This window comes from Choristoneura fumiferana, chromosome 24 (genome assembly GCF_025370935.1).
Source record: "Choristoneura fumiferana chromosome 24, NRCan_CFum_1, whole genome shotgun sequence".
Lineage (NCBI taxonomy): Eukaryota > Metazoa > Arthropoda > Insecta > Lepidoptera > Tortricidae > Choristoneura > Choristoneura fumiferana.
Window position 1 is genome coordinate 10,788,527 of NC_133495.1, and position 20,001 is coordinate 10,808,527.

General features: G+C 38.4%; 2 protein-coding genes across 4 annotated transcripts in view; both read left to right on the forward strand.

Moving 5' to 3' along the window:
• The window catches only part of LOC141441617 (inactive dipeptidyl peptidase 10), a 734,138-nt gene that overhangs the window by 316,613 nt on the left and 397,524 nt on the right, over positions 1-20,001 (forward strand). The window lies entirely within an intron of this gene.
• LOC141441424 (uncharacterized) lies at positions 10,196-14,178 on the forward strand. Its single transcript, XM_074106148.1, has 3 exons — positions 10,196-10,495; positions 12,737-12,833; positions 13,743-14,178. Exons 1-3 carry the CDS (start codon positions 10,376-10,378, stop codon positions 14,102-14,104), a joined length of 579 nt encoding a protein of 192 aa, XP_073962249.1. The 5' UTR covers positions 10,196-10,375; the 3' UTR covers positions 14,105-14,178.

Here is a 20,001-nt window from a genome sequence, read left to right on the forward strand (position 1 = left end):
CCGTATCTGGTTGTGCTTCTTTATAATTGGTGTACTGATAGCCTTGCAGTCACTCATTTTAAATCTCTCTAGAAGCTTGTTTGTATAGTGTTTTTGAGACACTTTAATGGAACCATCTTTACTGTTGAAGATTTCTAGTCCAAGAAAGTAGGAAGCTGCTTTGTGTTATCTTGAACCTTCTTTTCAATTCAGGCAAAAACTTTTCAGATTCCTTTGGATTCGTTGAGGCTATTAACCGTCATCAACGTAAAGTCCGATTATGATTTTATTCCATTCGTTTGTCGAATAAATAAACATGGATCTGTGTCACATTGTTTAAATCCGATTGATTTAAATAGTCAACAATACATTTATTCCAGCATCGTGGAGCTTGTTTGAGACCATAAAGACTCCTCTTCAATTTGCAGACTTTGTTTGTGCCATCACTGAACCCTTCTGGTTGACTCATGTAGACGTCTTCGTTTATTGAGCCATTAAGGAAGGCAGTGGCTACATCGAATTGCATGAGAGATAGTCCTTCGTTAGCTGCAATACTTAGGATTGATCTGATTGTAGCCATTTTAGCAACTGGACTAAATGTTTCGTCATAATCAATTCTTTTTCTTGCGTGTAACCTCTTGCTACGAGTCGAGCTTTGTACTTATCGAGACTTCCATCGGCATTAACTTTCTTTTTGTAACCCACTTACAAGAAAATTAGTTTTCTGTCTTTTGGGCGATCTACAAGATCCAAGTCTGTTGTCATTTAAAGATTTAATTTCGCTATTCATTGCTTTCATCCATTCAGTTTCTGCTGACTTTTCATGGCGTCTTTATATGTGGTGGGTTCATGCTCGTCATTTAATATAGTCGAGACAATAAAGTCGTCATATCTACTTGGAAGTCGAGTGTGGATCTGTCGCGAAGAGTTCTGGTATCAGGGACGTCATCATGATCTTCGTCTGAATAATTTATTCGACATTCATCTGGCTCAGGAGACGAATCTTTGAGATCTTCTTCTTCATCTTCTTGACTTAAATCATTCGATGTTTGGGGCAATACTCCATCGCTTTGTGCTATATCCTCCTTGCTTCAACATTGGATGATTTTGTTCATTCTTTCGGAAGTTAAGTTCGATTTCAGTCGTAGTTCGTGCATCCTCTCAGATATATCAGATTCTAATCCTACCGATTTAATCAACGATTCCTTGAACGTTACATCTCTTGAACGGATCAATATCGGTTGGTTGTTCTTATCAAAACCAATAACCGATAGCCATCATCACCATCATACCCAATCAAAATACATTTTGAGCTTCTTGGACATTTTTGTTCGCTTTTGTTTTGGGATATGTGCATAACATTCTGTACCAATAACCCTTAAATGTTTTATGGAGGGTTCTTTCCAAACCAAAGTTCAGATGGTGACTTTCCTTTTTCAGAAGTAGGCCCAGTCCTGTTCAGGATGTATGCAGCCGTGTTAACAAGCTCTGGCCAACAGGCAAGTGGGAGTTCTTCGTGAGCATGCATCATGGTGCGAGCAGCTTCTACGAGAGTTCTATTTTCCCTTTCACTAGATCCGTTTTGCTCAGGGGTGTAGGCATTGTAAACCGGTGCTGAATACCATGAGAGTGGAGTATTTTCTCGATAGCTTCGTTTTTGAATTCTCCACCATTGTCGCTGAGTATTGTTTTTATAGTATGACCAGCAGTCTGTGCTTCTTTGATCATTTGCACGAGCTTATCTTTGACTTCAGATTTGTGCTTGATGAAGTAAACATGACGGAAGTTGCTGTAGTCATCTTTAAACAGTACAAAGTAGCGAAGTTTCGTGAATGAATTTGGAAAATGGACCACACACATCCGTGTGTATTATCTCTCCTTGTTCTTTAGCTCTTTCTCTTGTTCCAAATTTATGACGGTGTGTTTTTCCATATACACATCCTGTGCATAATTCAGAATCGAGTTTAACTTTGATACCAAGTTCCTTTCAATCACTTGTTTGACATGCTTTTACTCTGATGAGCAAATCTTTCGTGATAAAGTTGCAAAGTGTTTCTGTTGACAGGTACTCAATTCTGGAGTTTGATTTTTTAAAGTTTGAACTTTCAGCTTATAGAGGCCTCCATTTTTGACTCGTGTGCCAATCAAGTTAACCTTTCCATTATTTATCAGTTGACAAGATTCTCTTTCAGATTTGAAGACACTGTTTTCAAGTTTATCTTGTGCGGCAAGAACGGAAAATAAGTTTCTCTTTATTGCGGGAACATACCATACATCGCATAGGGTGATGCGTTCTTGTCGACCATGAACGTTTGCTATCAATTCAACTGTTCCTTTTCCAATAGCTTCTGTTGTAGACCCGTTTGCAGTAGTGACCATTTGATTCTTGTGAAATGTTCAAAACTGGAGAATACGTCAGATTGACCGGTGACGTGACTTGTGGCACCATTATCAACGTACCAGTTGTCAGGATCTTCAAAGTGGTTACTGCTTCATTAGTCTCAACTTGCATTAGAGTCAGGTTTAAGTTTTTATGTTAGCTTGACTTGTAGATGTAGATGGTTTTGTTTCTTTAGGAGGTTTCCCATCCGAGATCCATTTACGACAATTCTTGACTTTATGGCCGAACAGTTTGCAATATCCGCATTTTTTCTTTGTTTTATGACTCAAGTTCTGTACTACTAGCGCTTGAGCGTCAGGTTCCTCTTCTTTATTCGCCAATGATCTTTCGTAACTACAAATTTGAGCAGTCAAATTCTCAATGTTGCGATCCTTTTTAGACATGAGCATCCAACTTGATTTGAACGGGAAGTAACTATCATCGGGTAGCGTTTCTAAAATCTTGCATATGATTAAAATCTCTGGAAGATCATACTTAGCTTCATCCTTTTGTAGCTCAACCTTTAATTCATGCCATATATTTTCAATTTGGATATGTGCATGGACATGTCATGTAGGGGATCTTTGCGATAACTGAAGAAGCTGTAGCAAAGGTTATAGCTTTTATCCTCAGATGTGCCGTCGAACAGAGTGTGTAATTCATCCCAAATCTGTTTCGCGCTTGTTAGCCTCATTACTTTTTGTAGAGTAACATCTGACATATTAGCCATTAAAATAAGCATTGCGGCGCTATCTTTTTCGTTATAGTCTTGTAGAGCTTGTTGATAAGAAACCATGGCTGCGGGTTCGCTGCTGCATCTGGGTGCGTAGGTGGCTTTAGGTTGCCGTTGATAGCGTCTAATCCGCCAGGCGTTCCTCTTAGCAATAACAGTACCTTGCAGCGCCATGTAGACCAATTTTCTTTTCCTTCTAAACGAACGATATCAATTTGCAGCTCGTTGATGAAGTTGACATTTTGACAGGCCTTGTTAGAAAAAAAACTTGTGAAAATTGTTATTAATTATTCTTGGATAAATAATTATGTTTCGCTCATTAGAAATATAACATCACAAATATTTTATTTTAAAATACTTTTCGATACGCATCTGCTACCATGTTGAGGTAAAATTTTATATTGACAATCAACAATGATAATAACAAATCAAATAGACAGGGTTACAGCCAGTATTGTTATAGAGTAGAAGTGTTTGCTTAAAACCTCTTCTAACAACAAATACGTGTCACTGGCATAGAAGCGACTGCTGTGGGAATATGCCTAAGCATAGCGTAAGAGCTTAGTGGATCGTTGCCGGCGCCGACCGAACGTGTTTAATCATAAGAGCTTACCTATCCGCAATATTGATAATGTCGATAAAATAACTTTTATGAGTAAAAAAAGTTATGCCATTTAGGTCAATTTGACGTACAATAGTTAGATTCAGTGCCGAGGTGGAGCGTGTGCTGGGGTCCGTAGGGTTACGTACCTGCGCAAGTCTTGCGTGGCTGCGAGACGCCAGTACACGAGGAGCTGAAGGAGGAGGAGGCGCGAGACCTTAGCGGCAGAGAAGAGCTATACGCCAACTACAGGGCAGCCGGCAAAGCCCTCAGCGTAGCCATTGGCCAAGCCAAAGGTGCTAACGCTCGTACCTTTGGAGCCAAGGATGAGGCGGGGGAGGTTTTGGCAGTGTTTTTAAACATAGCCAACGCAATCAACACCCTGACCTGGGAAACCATCAAGGAGGTACTTTAGGTATCACAATGTGCCGGAGTACTTGTGCAGGGTATTAGTTTTACATCTCTCTGAGAGGGCGATCCACTACCCCGCGCAAGCGGAGTGTGGTAGAGTGGGAGATGTCGTGCGGCGCCCCAGGGATCAGTCCTGTGGAACATGGTTACGACTAGGTGCTGCGTGGCGCCAACATGTGGGGGTCGACGTGACTTGCCCGTGGACCTTCCGTGATGTGTCCTTGCTGGGCACTACCGGCGTGGCCCAAATCGTAAACTGGATACGGGCTGAGACTAGAGGTCGTCCGTCGTAAATCCGAGGCCATTTGTTTTTATGGGCCTTGGAGGGAACCTCCTGTAAGTGCCAGCATAGTATAGTGGTAATGGCCCATCTGCGCTTTTCCGCCCAGAATAAGACCCATCTGCAACCGCAGGGTAACGAGGGCGTACTGCACCGCCTCATTCGAGGCGACTTACGTACTGGCGGGCACCCCACCGTTAGAGTTGGGCGCCGAGGTGCTGGCCAATGTCTACCGGCGGGTAGCCGAGGCGCGCGCCAGAGGGGAACGGCCGTGCAATGCGCTAGCCACTGGACCGCATCGGGAGTACGGCCCATCCTGCAAGGATGGTACGACATGGGGTGTTGCTTCCTTCCACCTAGCGCAGGTACTGTTGGGGCATGGCTGCTTCGGCAAGTATCTACCTGTGCAAAATCGCTAGGAGGAATGCAACATCAATGTGTCACTAATGCGGCGGGGCGGAAGATACGGCGCAGCGCACGCTGCAAGTGTGTCTCCCCTTTGATGAACAACGAGCAAGCCTCATGGTAGTGATAGGGAACGACGTTTCGCTGTCAGCTGTCATTAAATCCATGACCGGAGCGTGAGGAGGTGATGGCGATCAAAAAAAGCGCGGAGCGTAAGCGCGATGAGGAACCAACCTCTCAGCCTATGGACCTCTGGTTATAACTATAACCGTTGGCACGTAGAATTAAACTGTTATAATGTAATTTAATACATAATAATAGTCAAATATGCCAAATAATTAATAAAAAACTTGGTACTTCTTTAAAATTAATAAAAAATTCGCCACGCCGATTATACGCCGACCAATGTCATCGGCGGCGGCGGCGTGGAAAAATCGTCGGCGGCGGCGCGGCGCACATGTCTAGGACTAACAGCCTTATTTCATAAAAAATCCTTAATTGAGGTTTGATCGTCTGTTACTTAGCAGACTGATTAGCTTAATAGACGTTGTCAAGAAGTATGATCATAAACACTTGCTAGCAGTCTGCTAGTTGTTGAGCTGCTGATAGACAGATTAGACGCTTATTTGGCCACCTTGACAAATCAAAGACAAAAAATGGCCTAATCGATAATTAAAAAAAAAATTGACAGCAGTGACAGCAAATTACCAGGAAAAAAAATAAAAAAGCGAGATGTTTGTTTTCCCGCCATTTCCGATCCGCATGTTTATGTTGTGCAAAAAGCCATAATTATGTTAATCATCCTTATTTTTATTTCATATTTATTGTTAATTTATTGTTGCTAATTTAGAGGATTTTTAAATACAAATTCCTGAAATAAATTTTCCTATTTTTTTTTAATCTGCGTAGCCCTGCCTTCACTATAAATATCTTCGGTCCTATGGTTTTTGCTCTAGTCAAAGTCAGCTGTTCAAACTTGTGGCGGCCATTTGTCACTTAGCAGAGAGATAAAGGAGGGTCTACGGTCCTCTAACTTTAGCAGAGCCTTTGATCGACTGATTAGCGCTAACAGACGTTTATGAATCATGTTTTTTAGCATCGGGCTTCAAGGAGCCTTCAAGAGGCTCTAACTTTTTATGAATAAGGCTGTAAGTCACTAACTAGCAACATTGATAGCCGCTGCGGTCTGACCCGCTCTCTGTGTGAATACAACGAACCGCGCGGCTCACGCGGCGGACACGACCCGACCCGACCGCGCGCGCTTTCTTGTGTGCTGCCCTTTAACCCGCAGTCACTCACGTGCATTAAAATGTAAATATTTCCTTATTTCCATTAGTTGATATATATCATTCTTTTTTTTAAACTAATTACACAACATAGGTATCCAAAAATGTCTACTTATTGCAATAAAGTACTTGTACAGTACAATATTTGTAGTAGAGCTAAGTAAGCAACCTCGATCATAATATTGTTAAGTACATACTTATACGCTATTGGCCTCAATTTATAAATATAGTACCTACCTGGGCGACCGAGCTTTTGCTCGGGCTAAATATCGATAATAAGCGTTTTCCCACAAATATTAAGACCAAGCTAGATCGATTTGTCATCCCCGAAAACCCCCTATACATACCAAATTTCACCGAAATCGTTGGAGCCGTTTCCGAGATCCCCGAAATACTTACTTATATACATATATAATTGCAAGAATTGCTCGTTTAACGGTATTATAATTAGATATCATAATTTATAAATACATAAATATTCATAAATACATTATATATTTATACACTGACACTTTCCGAAAATAGAGTAGACATTAAGGTGTAGACTAGTAGGTACTTGTCATTGGATGTGCTTTGAGTTCTACGCGTTTATTATGGCTAAGGTGCAGTATACAATGTACTTACTCCTATTGGGCAATAAGTAATCGAAATAAATTACGATATTGAATAAACATTGAACGTAAATAAATAAATAAATAAACGTGATCTTTTAGTTAGTATACGGTGTGGTTAAAGTTGTAGTGTGAGCTGAACCTTAGTACACCTACCTACTTTTTTTCGATGGGAACTAAAATATAATATATTATTATAGTACCTAATTGCCGAAGTTATTAAGAGAATCCTAGAGAGTTAGTTTCCTAAAAAAAAATATTTTTTTTACCCAGGAACTACCCTATTACCTTAATTAGGTATATAATTACTAGCTTTTGTCCGCGGCTCCGCCCGCGTGGGTTTCGGTTATCGCGCGCTATTCCCTCGGGAACTATGCATTTTTCCAGGATAAAAAGTAGCCTATGTCACTCTCTGGCCCATAAACTATCTCTATACCAAAAATCACGTCGATCCGTGTCTCCGTTTCGACGTGAAAGACGGACAAACATACACACACACACACACACACATTTTCGCATTTATAATATTAGTATGGATTTTCTCTCCGTGCAAATCTATCATGCGTTGTATAAAAAAACATAACCCTCCTTCGGGCAGTCGGGTAAAAAATATGATTTTCAATGCTCGGCAATGTTGCTACATCGATCGGTACAAAAAAGATAAGATACAACTATAGTCCATTCAGGATAACATTGGACTCTAGAAGGTCACAGAAGAAGAGGTTCTAAACATTTTTTGTGAAGTCGTAATAATGATGATGAGGATGATGAATAAATGAAGTAGTAATAAGATGAAGTCATAGTTTTGTTTAGTAGATTAATACGTAATGTACTTACAAAATAACACAATATTAATACGTAATTTTCTACATAATATTAATTCGATTTATATTTATACATAATTTAATAACTGCGTTTCGTGGACTCATCCGCTCTCATTCCCTGTTTAAAAATATTCTACTAGTAGTTTCTGCTATAAAGCGCAAGCTTTTTTCTATTGCAAATTTCATCAAATTTGGTGCAGTGCTTTAGTTGTGAAAAGTTAACTATTCGTATGTGATTAAAGGTCATCACATTTTGACCCAAACTGGCGATTAAAAGCTATAAATAATGTACGGAATATTTCATGAGTCAGCAATATTACAAACGTTCCGTTTCTTGCAGAATGTTCTTTACCTCTGCCTCTTTAGGTATTTTACAGGAAGACGTTCTGTTTTTAACAAAATAGGAAAGTTTTCTTTTGTATTTAAATTATTATATGAAAAATAGCAAAGTTAATCTCACTAATATTCATTATAATTGTGAAAGATATAGGTAAGTATGTATGTTTGTTTGTTACCTACCACGTCAAGTCTTAACCGCTGAACCGATTTAGTGATATTCGGTATACAGATAGTACAAGTCCCGGGGAAGGACATATAATCCTAGTTTTCATCCTTGAAAATTGCATAGTTCCCGTGGGATAGCAATAAACGGATTCTACGTGAACGGAGTCGCGGCAACAGTTAGTTAATGAATAATTGAAACCAATATTGACGTCTTCGATATTTTAATTAGAATTAGGTTTAGACCGTACTTATACTTTAAAAAAAAATGGTCAAGTGCGAGTCGGACTCGTACATGAAGGGTTCCGTAAACAGTTCAGTATAAGTTTTTCTTAAACTTCTTCTAATTTAAGTTTTTTTTTGCTGACTGTACTTTATGCCCCTGGTTACCAAAGTACTCGTCAAGACGACAAACGAGTCCAAACTCGATGCGGTCGTGTCGTTTGTCATAGTGTTCCAATGGTCACCCGCTAGCTTTATCATCAGATCAACTCCATGTTATAATAATATTGCATTGTCATCGGATTCAACATGCGTTTAAAATTTCAGCTCAATCGATTGAAGATATCCACTTCAAATTTGAGTTGAAAGATTCCACCCGAGCAAACATAGTTTACATTACCTACACTGCAAAAAAAAAAAAAACTGCAAATAATTATAATGCTTGTAATAAGTTTTTGTTAAAGTTTTTTTGCTGAATGTACTTTTAGTTGACTGTACTTGCATTGTCGTCTAAACTACATATCTGTACCAAATTTCAAGTCAGTACTATTAACTATCGAGGAGTTCCCTCCTGCAGAGACGATCCTGGCAGGACCACCAAGATGTCACTACCAGATTATTGTATTGTCACCAAATTTACATAAGTAAGTATGCCAAATTTCAAGTCGATCGGACCACTGGAAGTGGGTTAAATTTAGCTTCTAAGATTTGACCCAAACAAACAATAAATAAATAAATAAACAAACAGGGCAAGCTAAAGAAAAGCTTCTAAAAATATCGCCGTAAGTACTTGTGCAAGTATTTCGAATAAAAAAAATTTGAATTCTCATCCTCTTTGGTTCTGGCTGTTTGCTTCTGAATCCATTGCCCTAAAAGCGCCGCGCGCGAATGAAAAAAATAAACTGTCAACTCTGTTTATTCGCGGGAAATTCGACGGACTTCGTATGTTGTGTAATTAAATAATAAGCTCGACTAGTGTGAATAATAAATTTGAAACTGTATTATAAACCTTGTAAATGGTGTTAAATACTTAGTATGATTTTTTTAGTGTAAAAAACAATAAGTAAACGTAGTGATTATACGGTGTGAATTTGGAGTGCGATTTATCAAAGTTGGCTTCATTGAGGTTTGTGGTTCATAAATTGCTGTATTAATTTTGCTCAAAAAGGAATAAAAATAATATTATATTATCGAAGCTTTTATAAAACATCATCAAAATCGCAAACTTAAAAGGTAAATATTCAACCGAAATACGGCTAATAACGTCTAGCAACCAAAAAACGCTGAAAAAACACGTTTCTTGTATGACGATCCCCTTTAATTTGTAACTTTACTTTATTTTTAGTATTTAGAAAGAAAGAAAGAAAGAAAGAAAGAAGACATTTATTCACTTACACAGAAGACACACATATACAGCAAAATTAACAGAAATAAAATAAAAAATAAAAAATTACAAAAATTATTTGTTGTTATAGCGGCCATAGTAATACATAATCTGTGAAAATTTCAAGTGTCTAACTTTTACGGCTTCAGAGATAGAGCCCTGTGACAGACGGACAGATAGACAGACAGACAGACAGCGGAGTCTCAGTAATAGGGTCCCGTTGGCACCCTTTGAGTACGGAACCCTAAAAATGCAATTTATTGAATGACCTCCTAAAGCGTGCATTATAAATAACCTATTTTCCTTCTGTCCATTCCTATATTGAACAGACTATAGTCACTTATGTGCTTACATTTCTTTATCGGGGTTTTGCACAGGAACTTCAGGATCTGGGTAATTACCGAAGACGTAAGCATCTCTAAAAACGAACTCTGGGATATTTCGCATTCAATAAAAACGGTTACAGCGGCGTGCGGGGCTCCGTTAATGAAAGAACTTGTTTTATTTTAATTCGATGACGCGGGTCATTTTATCTGCGGTCCCCGAGCATGCAGCATCAGTCAGTCGCCTCTTTGCGCCGTGACGCTCACATCGTCTTACCTCTTTTAAATATAGCTAGTACCTAAACTTAAAAGTTGTTTACACTGACGTATGTTATATTAATGTGCCATTTGTAGATTTAGTCATTAGCTTAATTTTTCCCCATTAAGACGGTCGGGCGCAAGTAATAATTAATCATTTTATTTAATAAGCCAACCATGACATCGCTTACTATTGTTTTGACGTGTTTTTTATCGCTGTTGACTGTAAGATTAACATGTAGCCAAAAGGTCACACAAGATGTTATTGGATTTCCAGAAATGGAGGAAAATAATAAGGTAAGCTACTTTTTTTGCCTGTTTGGTAGTTACACGTTTTTATATTTTTTTTACAAGCTTGTATTTAGTTTATCTGTCTGTGTCAGAACCTATGTGCCTTCTTAATCAAGTGGTTGGATTGTTTTGAAATTTGTCCTTAAGTCCAGCTTGGCTGCTTTAATTTGACCAGAAATATTGGAGAATAAATAACTGTTGTCTTAATTGTACCGACAAACATAATAGATGTGAATTAGTCATTTCATGTTTTGTTTCCTAGCCTCGATAAATACTTACCGTATTTTATAACCGGCAATGATCTACAATCGTGGACGATGGTGACGGGTTCGGGAGGGTCCATTTTCTACCAGTCTGAAGTCGGTCGGTGCCTCATCACGAGCCAGCAGGAGTGGACCTATAGTCATCTACCTCACCTATGCACTTTATATCGGTGCCTCAGCACTGCTGGTTCGTGCTGAGGCACCGACCGACTTCAGACTGGTACAAAAATATTTTCATGGTTCTTTGTAGTCGGTTTAATTTTTTCTAATTTTTTTTTATTTGTACCACTGCCACGACTGCTACTAAATGGTCACATGGTACTTTATGGTTATTTGTAGTTGGTTCAATTTTTTGTTATAATTTTTTTTTCACGGTTTTTAGTGTAAATATAATCTAAGATCCGTCGATCCGTTTCGACGTGAAAGACGGACAAACATACAAAACACACAACACACAGACCCACACACACTTTCGCATTTATGATATTATAGTATGGATGTAATAATTTAGAAAAAAAACTTTAGTTGGTAATATCCATGGCTACGACTGAACTAAGTTAATTAAAAGTGTGTGAAACCACTTATTGGTTAAAACCGTTGTGAGCTAATTGTGATAGCAGTTTATGATTTGAAATAGTACATTGTGTCTTAAGGGCGGTAAATAAGGAATTACGAACGAGAGTCTATTAGAAGCCCGAAGTCGAGTCGATGTTCGTAATTCTAGTACCGCCCGTGCGACAAACAATGTTTTTCATCACATTTTCGAGTAAAATTTTATATTTCTAAAAGAAAAAATATAATTCTTCCAAATATTGGCGATACCTTAGGCTGAACTCTTGGTAGTGCCGTTCTCCCCCTCCCCCTCCCGCAGCATGCGCCGCAACGTGCGTGTGCATGTGATCCTGCAGCAGTGCGCGCAGCAGCAGCTTCAGTACGGGCACTGACTCATTTACGACCTTGGGCTTCATGAAAAGAAAATTTGTACGCGCAATGACTCATTTACCGACCACGGGTTTCATGACAAGCACATTAACGTCGAGGGTGCTATTTGGGGGGTTGCAACCAAGGTAGCCTGCATGTTTCGACACTGTTTACGAGCAAGTGTGATGAAAAGTTCCAAACACACTACAATTAAATTAAAAACTCAACTGCGTTAAAAAACTAAAAAGACAAGAACAAGTCTAGTGGTCTAGAACTTGTTATTTAAAAAACTTGAACTTCAACAGTCGGGACCCATTCAAAACCGTGGCTGTCCATAAGTCTCATAATACGCTCGAAAAACATAACCCTTCTACGGGCAGTCGGGTAAAAAGAGAACATTTACCCACTCAACAATATGCATTATAACTGTTTTGCATACCTAGTGCACTTCTCTATTTATATTTATACACATACTTATTAAGTAGAGCGTGGCTTTCATACCTATATTAAAATTATATTCCACTACCCCATTGCAATACTTACAAATTTAACAATGATGAAATACTTACACAATTTAACAATGATGAGTTATCTCTATTATGATATCAATGTTTGTTTTAACAGTATAATGTTTAGTATAATATTGGTGATAGTGTATCGAAATGAATAAAGCTTTCGATATAAAGTTTTTTTTTAACTTCAACTAAATATTATATACTTACGTGTGTTACTATAAAAATAAAAATTAAATAAAGAACACACCGTCTAAAAGATCCGCCTATGATGCTGGCCGCATTAACCCTCTGGATCGCAAGTGCGATTCGCTGGGATAAATACGCGCCAGCTCTTGGGTCCCCAGAAGTGTCGACCAACCCTGAAGAAAGGGCCTTTATGAAGGACTTCATGTCGACTGATCAATCTAAATTAAATCTAGTAATGGCCTCCTGCCACGTGCCCAAAAGACAAAAGGCCCTCGTTGGATAGCTAAGCTATGCTACTCGTAATTATATATTTTAAGTTAAACAATATCCTTCTCTAATTTTTTGTTTCGTGTAATCCCCAGACTCGACAGCCAGTATTTTTGCCGTCTATGTGCCCCGAGAACGAGTTGTACTACCCTGGCGATCAGAAGGACGACTGGATTTGCGACTGCAGGCCGGGTAAACAATGCAATAATTAAGTAATCGACTTAATTTCCATTTGAAGAATGTATGTAATATTATATGAAAAAATCCCGCAATAGTTGCTAGACTGATATACAGTTAGAGTCGTCGCATATGTAGGTACATTGTACATTTGCATTGTGGTGTGGTAATAGTTTGCACTACAGTAAATTTTACACATTCAAGACTAACTTTTGCCCGCGATTCTGCCCGTTAAGAATTTGTATCGTTATCTCGCGGAAACTATTCAAATTTTCCAAGAAAAAAAGTTCCTACCTCCCTTCTCGGGGTCTCAAATTATTCGAGTTTCTCCATACCAAATTTCTTATAAGTAGGTATTTAAACTAGCTCATAAACTGAGGAGGTAACAGACAGACAGACAAGAGTGCCTTTCACATTTATAATATTAGCAAAGGAAGTAAAGATAAGCACATAAAGCTACAATTCTGTTCATCATTCGATAATTTTTTTCGATCTACATAGTTGGAATGAATGGATAAATGAAAAGTGAAGTTAAATACACGCACCAGTTTCCATTATCTTAATTTAAGAACCTTCGTATGTGTTTAATATAGATTGGTCGTCCGACACAAAAAAAAATATGAAAGAAGTGTCGGACAAACTAATCGGCGTATCTGGCGACCAAAGAGCAGGATTTTTCTTCGCCCAAAGACTGAACCTTGCAGTGCAACGAGGCCAACGAGGCAACGCCGCCAGCGTCTTGGGTACAATGCCCCGCGCCGCGCTGCGCTGCCTTTGGAATAGGAAGCCCGTTTTAGTTAATTTTATGTGTTTTTTTATTTTTATTTTTATGTAAAAATTCATTGTTTAAATAAATATTCAATTTAGATACTAATTGAAATGTAAATGTTTAAAATTGTAGCTTATTCTTTCTCTATCTTCCAGCGCATATTTACCAACCTGCAACTGACAAATGCTGGCCAGCCTACCGCAAAGGGCCTTGCGAAGAGGAGCACTACCTCGTACTGCCGCCGAATTCATTTATACCAGTCTGCGAGAAGAACCCTTGTCGACTTGATTCCTTTGTCGTATTCAAAGACAAGTGTGTGCAACTCGGCTCGACGGTACCGTGTGCGCACTCGTACCCTAATTCAGTAGCACTGGGGGTCAACGCAACTACTTTACAAGTTGACTGTGTCAAATTAAACTTTGAGCCGAAAATTTTCGCACCAACTACGAATGCACCGACTATAACCTGCCCACCTGGATGCAAGAGGGACATACATCGCCAGTGTCTTAGGTCTTAATTAAGTCATTCAAACGTTTCATTTATATACCTACTGCCTAATGGAACTTAAATCAAATACAGAATAGCCAAATAGTTCATCTGGTTTCATTTAAAATGATCATTTTAACGTGCACAACCGACACTTGCCAGCTATAAAATGACGTGAAGCGTAGTAGGTACAATGAGGGCTATCGCGTATGAATTCGCCACTAGAGGCGCTAGTGTAGCGTGAGGTCTCCGAAATGTCAAATCTCATAGTTTAGTATTGCGGGATTTAAAATGAAGAATAGGAGTTTTGTTGATATTTTGAATCTAAATTAATAGTTTTGTGAATATTTGCAATATCTGAAATTAATTATGCAAATATGCGTTCCGGGGCAATGAATGTCTGTGTTTTGAGACAGTTTTGTATTTCGGAAACCTTTGTCCTCCTTTTTTCCGAACAAAACGGAGATTATGCAACACTGTGGCATGCTCGATACTTTTAAGGTACGGTTTTAAGGTGTATTAAATATGATTTTAATGTAAACTTTGTTTTCACGCCCGTAATAACAGACTTCTCACGCAACAGTGCGCCATCTAGTGAGACAAAAAACGATAGCCCTCATTAAGCTTAGGTATTTTTAGCCGTAGATTCAATGAAGCTTTTCGTGTTGAAATCGGTACTTATTTATTAGAAGAGAACTGAGTTTTCCTGCACCCTATAGCTAAAGCATTGCAATGTATGGCACCATGAGCGGTGTAAAGTTATTGTAGCAACCGGAGGCGTCGTTCGGTGTTACCATGACGACACTCCATCCACCCTCACCACACCACATGTCTGTCAGCGTTTATTTACCAATTATTTCACTTGACATCAGGGAGGCATCCACACGTCTCGTTCATTTGTCATTATTGCCGATAAACATCAAATATTCCATGCGTGACAATAATATTTCAATGTTGAGTGACCTTTAAATATTATTTCGTGTTCAGTTCCAACTCGGATAGGTTATGACTAAGTCATGTTGTACTGAAGAAAGATTTGACCTGAGTACCTATTAGAAAGTGCATCCAGAACGTGACGATGGAGCTGAAATGCGGTAAGCATATTTAAATTTTAATAGAATACAAAGGTCTATTATGCTGTACCTACATGTCTATTAAGTATTTACAAGTTTTGTCCTAAAATTTACAATGTGACCAATCGACAATAATCGTCACATTTAAAACAAAAAAAAAACGGCCAAGGGCGGGTTTTAAATTGATTGTATAATATTTAATTATATCTACATAATCCCACGCGGGCCCAGTGCGGATTGGGAACTTCACACGCACCATTGAATTGCTTCGCAGGTTTGTGCAGGTTTCCTCACGATGTTTTCCTTCACCGCATAGCTCGTGGTAAATTTCAAATGTAATTCCGCACATGAATTTCGAAAAACTCAGAGGTGCAAGCCGGGGTTTGAACCCACGACCCTCTGCTTGAGAGGCGATAGGTCAAACCACTAGACCACCACGGCTTCACGGCTTCGGCTTCACTATGGCCCAAGCCCTCTTGTTCTGAGAGAAAGGCTTTGCCCAGCAGTGGGACGTATATAGGCTGGGATGATGATGATGATGATCTACATAATATTATATAAATTTGAACTTTAAGGGATAAGGGACCATGCAGGCAATGATTTCCGGAAACCTGCAATATAAGTAAAGCTCGGTCACCACAACGGGTCACCATCATCATCATGGTCCGATTATCTTGAAATATCATCGTACGCAGGTGCTTCAGTAAAATGTAATAATACTAAGCACTCCAGTACCACGTCCACGAAAAAACATGTTAAAATGATTTGTTAGATGAAGTCAGCCAGCTTTTTTTTTGTAATCTACGACCAAGCTGAGCGAGTGATGGATTTATTTACATATAATCGCGAACATAGTAGGCGAGCTTGCCTTATCGCAATTGATCGCTGACCCCAATTCCCTGCTGGACGGCGTTAGCGGGCACAGTAGCCAGACCTTCTGACCACTTGAGGCCTGGGCAACACAAGTAGGTAATAGAGTGAGAGTTTAGAAACGTCATGTAAGCTAAAAACTCCACCGCATAAATACCGAAATACCTCATGTAATTTTTCTCCCCTCTGTCTGCATTGACCTATATTAAAAAAAAACCGGCCAAGAGCGTGTCGTACATGTCCAGGATAGGGTTCCGTAGCCATTACGAAAAAGTCAAATAATATTTTTCTAAGGATTTGGTATTGCGTACTGAATCTTCCAAGTTTAGGTATATTTTATACCTTAGGCTGCTATTTACTCTTAAACTACTAATAATTCTCAAGCAATCTTAGCCGCTATATATTTTCCTTGTAAATTTATATATTTACTACCATCCTGAATTTTTTCAAATTTTTCCACCCACGGCTTAGATTTTAGAGGGGGGTCGCTCGATTTTAATGAAATTTTGCCCTTTAAAGTTGAATATTTTGCAAACAAATCACAGACACAGAATCGAAAAATCGTTTTAGCAACCCCAACGGTTTTACAAGACCTATCTAAAAAAAACACCCCCACTTTACGTCTATGGGAGGAACCCAAAAATTTTTTTTTGTTTTTTTTTTTATTGTACCATTTTGTCGGCATAGTTTACATATATATGTTCTTGCAATATTACAGCTTTCTAGCATTGATAGTTCCCGAGCAAAGCCGCGAACGCGAACCGTTCGGACGGACAGACAGACAGACAGACAGACAGACAGACCCCACTAAGCACAAAACCTTACCGAAACATCGCTGCAATGTTGATCTAGCTCACAATATCAACGTTGCCAAAACAACCTTGCCAGAAAGTTGCCCAAACATACATTATCAAGGAGTTTGAATGCCACATATGCAATGTTGCCGCATCTTGCAGCAACCTTGCAAATAAAACGTTACAAAATAAATGTTGCCTAAAAGTGCCATATCAAACTTACTGTAAGTTATTTTATAACGTTATTGTAACTTTGCATGCTTAACAATTTGAAAGTTGCAAACGCAATCTTACTGCAATGTTTCAAGCGTAACGTTATAATAGAAACGTTTTTGTAACGTTTCACATCATAGTTACCTTAATATATATGTGCAACTTTGCTACAAGGTTAGTTTTACTACATTATTCTGTTAAGTTGTCTAAAGCTTTAAAATGAAACATTTTAAACGTTACAACGGTAAAGTTCTGCAGCTTACAATTCTGTCGTTAAATCAACGTTGCCAAGGAAACTTCCAAGTAAGCTACCACAACTTAAAATTGTAACGTTTTTGAACATTACTTGAGCAATGTTTTTGCAAAGTAGCGTGACAAATGTACCTATAAAGTTACATGCGCAATATTGTTGTAACTTTGCATGTTAAATATTTTGAAAGTTCCAACCGCAATCATGCAGCAACCTTTGAAATATAATGTTATATTATAAGTTACAGTAACCTACCGCCAAATAGTTAGTGAAATTTACATATGCAACTTTGCTGCAAAGTTGGTTTTGTTACATTATTCATGTTAAGTTGCCCTAAGCTTTAAATTGCAACATTTTAAAACGTTACAACGATGATGTTCCTGCAACGTTAAATTCTGGCGTTTAATGTACGGTGCCAAAAAAACTTCCACGTAAGCTACCACGACTTAAAATTGTAACGTTTTCGAACATTACTTGAGCAATGTTTTTGCAAAGTAACGTGACAAATGTACCTATAAGTTACTTGCGCAATATTATTGTAACTTTGCATGATAAATATTTTGAAAGTTCCAACCGCAATCATGCAGCAACCTTTGAAATATAATGTTATATTATAAAGTTACAGTAACCTACCGCCAAATAGTTAGTGAAATTTACATATGCAACTTTGCTGCAAAGTTGGTTTTGTTACATTATTCATGTTAAGTTGCCCTAAGCTTTAAATTGCAACATTTTAAAACGTTACAACGATGATGTTCCTGCAACGTTAAATTCTGGCGTTTAATGTACGGTGCCAAAAAAACTTCCACGTAAGCTACCACAACTTAAAATTGTAACGTTTTCGAACATTACTTGAGCAATGTTTTTGCAAAGTAACGTGACAAATGTACCTATAAGTTACTTGCGCAATATTATTGTAACTTTGCATGTTAAATATTTTGAAAGTTCCAACTGCAATCATGCAGCAACCTTTGAAATATAATGTTATATTTAAAAGTTACAGTAACCTACCGCCAAATGGTTAGTGAAATTTACATATGCAACTTTGCTGCAAAGTTAGTTTTGTTATATTGTTCATGTTAAGTTGCCCTAAGCTTTAAATTGAAACATTTAAAAACATTATAACGATGATGTTCCTGCAACGTTAAATTCTGGCGTTTAATGTACGTTGTCAAAAAAACTTCCACGTAAGCTACCGCAGCTTGATTTTTTATGTTTTCAGACATGCATGACTTTGCATTGCTACAGAAAAGTAGCGTGATTAATGTACCTATAAGTTACTTGTGTAATATTGTTGTAACAGCTTGTTTAATATTTTGAAACTTACAACCGCAATCATACAGCAACGTTTTAAATACTTACCTGTTTTAAAAAAAACATTTCACAACCTGTTTTAAAAAAATCATTTTACAACCACCCGACCCGACACTCAGGTCTTGACATACTGAACAGAAAGGTTGAATACGCTATTTTTCTCTTAGGCCATTTTAAACCTACTCAACAATAAATAAGGTGAAAAATTCTACATATATACATGAAATGTACTTCTAAACTTTTTCGTAAGTAACTGGTTGGCGATTTCGGGAACAAAAGCAGGACAAAAGTATTGTATAGATACAATTGCTATTGTATGTACCTAGGTCAAAGTCTAAGAACTTAGTCACTAAACTCGGCCGTCTAGACAGAGCAACGATGAGGTGCGGTGCGAGGGAGAGCGGCGTGGCGTGGCCCTGCGGGCGCCCCGTGCACTCCGACGTTCAGTGCGCGATGGTACTGGCTGCGAAGTGTCGCGTCGCAATTTTTCGTGAATATAATTTAATAATTTGTTCCGATATAGGAGAGGCCAATTTATTATAAATGCGGTGCGGGGCGGGGCGCGGCGCAGGCAGACTGTGAGCGATTGCTTGCTAGGCGGATCTGTGGCGGCATTATCAAAAGAAACAGAAAGCCACCGCCGCGCGGCAATTCGCTTTTTAATTCCGACGATCGCGACTCGGTATAAGTGTGACTAAGGCATCGATATTAAGTAATAATATATCTACTTTACAAACTAAACAAAATTACGACTTCATTTTATTACTTCTTTTATTCATCATCATCATCATCATTAATTACGACTTCACAAAAAATGTTAGAACCCCTTCTTCTGTGACCTTCTAGAGTCCAATGTTATCCTGAATGGACTATAGGCAGTAATGAATGCAGCTACATAATTATACCACATTAATTTATACATACCTACCTTATTATAGGAACGGTACTTGCATATTACTTTTTTGTGACAACTCTGATACATTTTCTAGTGTCTAGCCGATTGTCGGCATTTCGCGCTCAGACAAATAAAATTAACCACTGTACGTTTCTTACACTGTGCCTAGGTAATCACAAATTCACTTCAAAATGTTTTACTATAAGTACAAGCCCGAACTATAACACCGAATAGGTATAAACTGACACTTTCAACTCACTCTTTCGTGTGAAAACGATATTGTGTGCAGTACCTACTTAGTGCCAATATAATTGTCTCCATTCTCCGTCAACGCCATAATTAACTGATTGATTATATTTAAACTTTAACCTAACTTTACAAAATAATCTACAGAAAAGTACATAGCTATTGCACCTGCTGTGCTGACCATCTGTGGATTTACTTAAACAAAAAAAAGATACGAAAGTTTTATTCATATACTGACTGAACCTTTGTGTTTGTTTGTTTCATGGCCCGGTT

What these genes read in the sequence shown, in the direction of transcription:
- LOC141441424 (XM_074106148.1), top strand. Translation starts at nt 10,376, where the DNA reads ATGACATCGCTTACTATTGTTTTGACGTGTTTTTTATCGCTGTTGACT. An exon ending in AAATGGAGGAAAATAATAAG is followed by an intron (nt 10,496 to 12,736) that starts GTAAGCTACTTT and finishes TGTAATCCCCAG; the next exon opens with ACTCGACAGCCAGTATTTTT. An exon ending in GATTTGCGACTGCAGGCCGG is followed by an intron (nt 12,834 to 13,742) that starts GTAAACAATGCA and finishes TCTATCTTCCAG; the next exon opens with CGCATATTTACCAACCTGCA.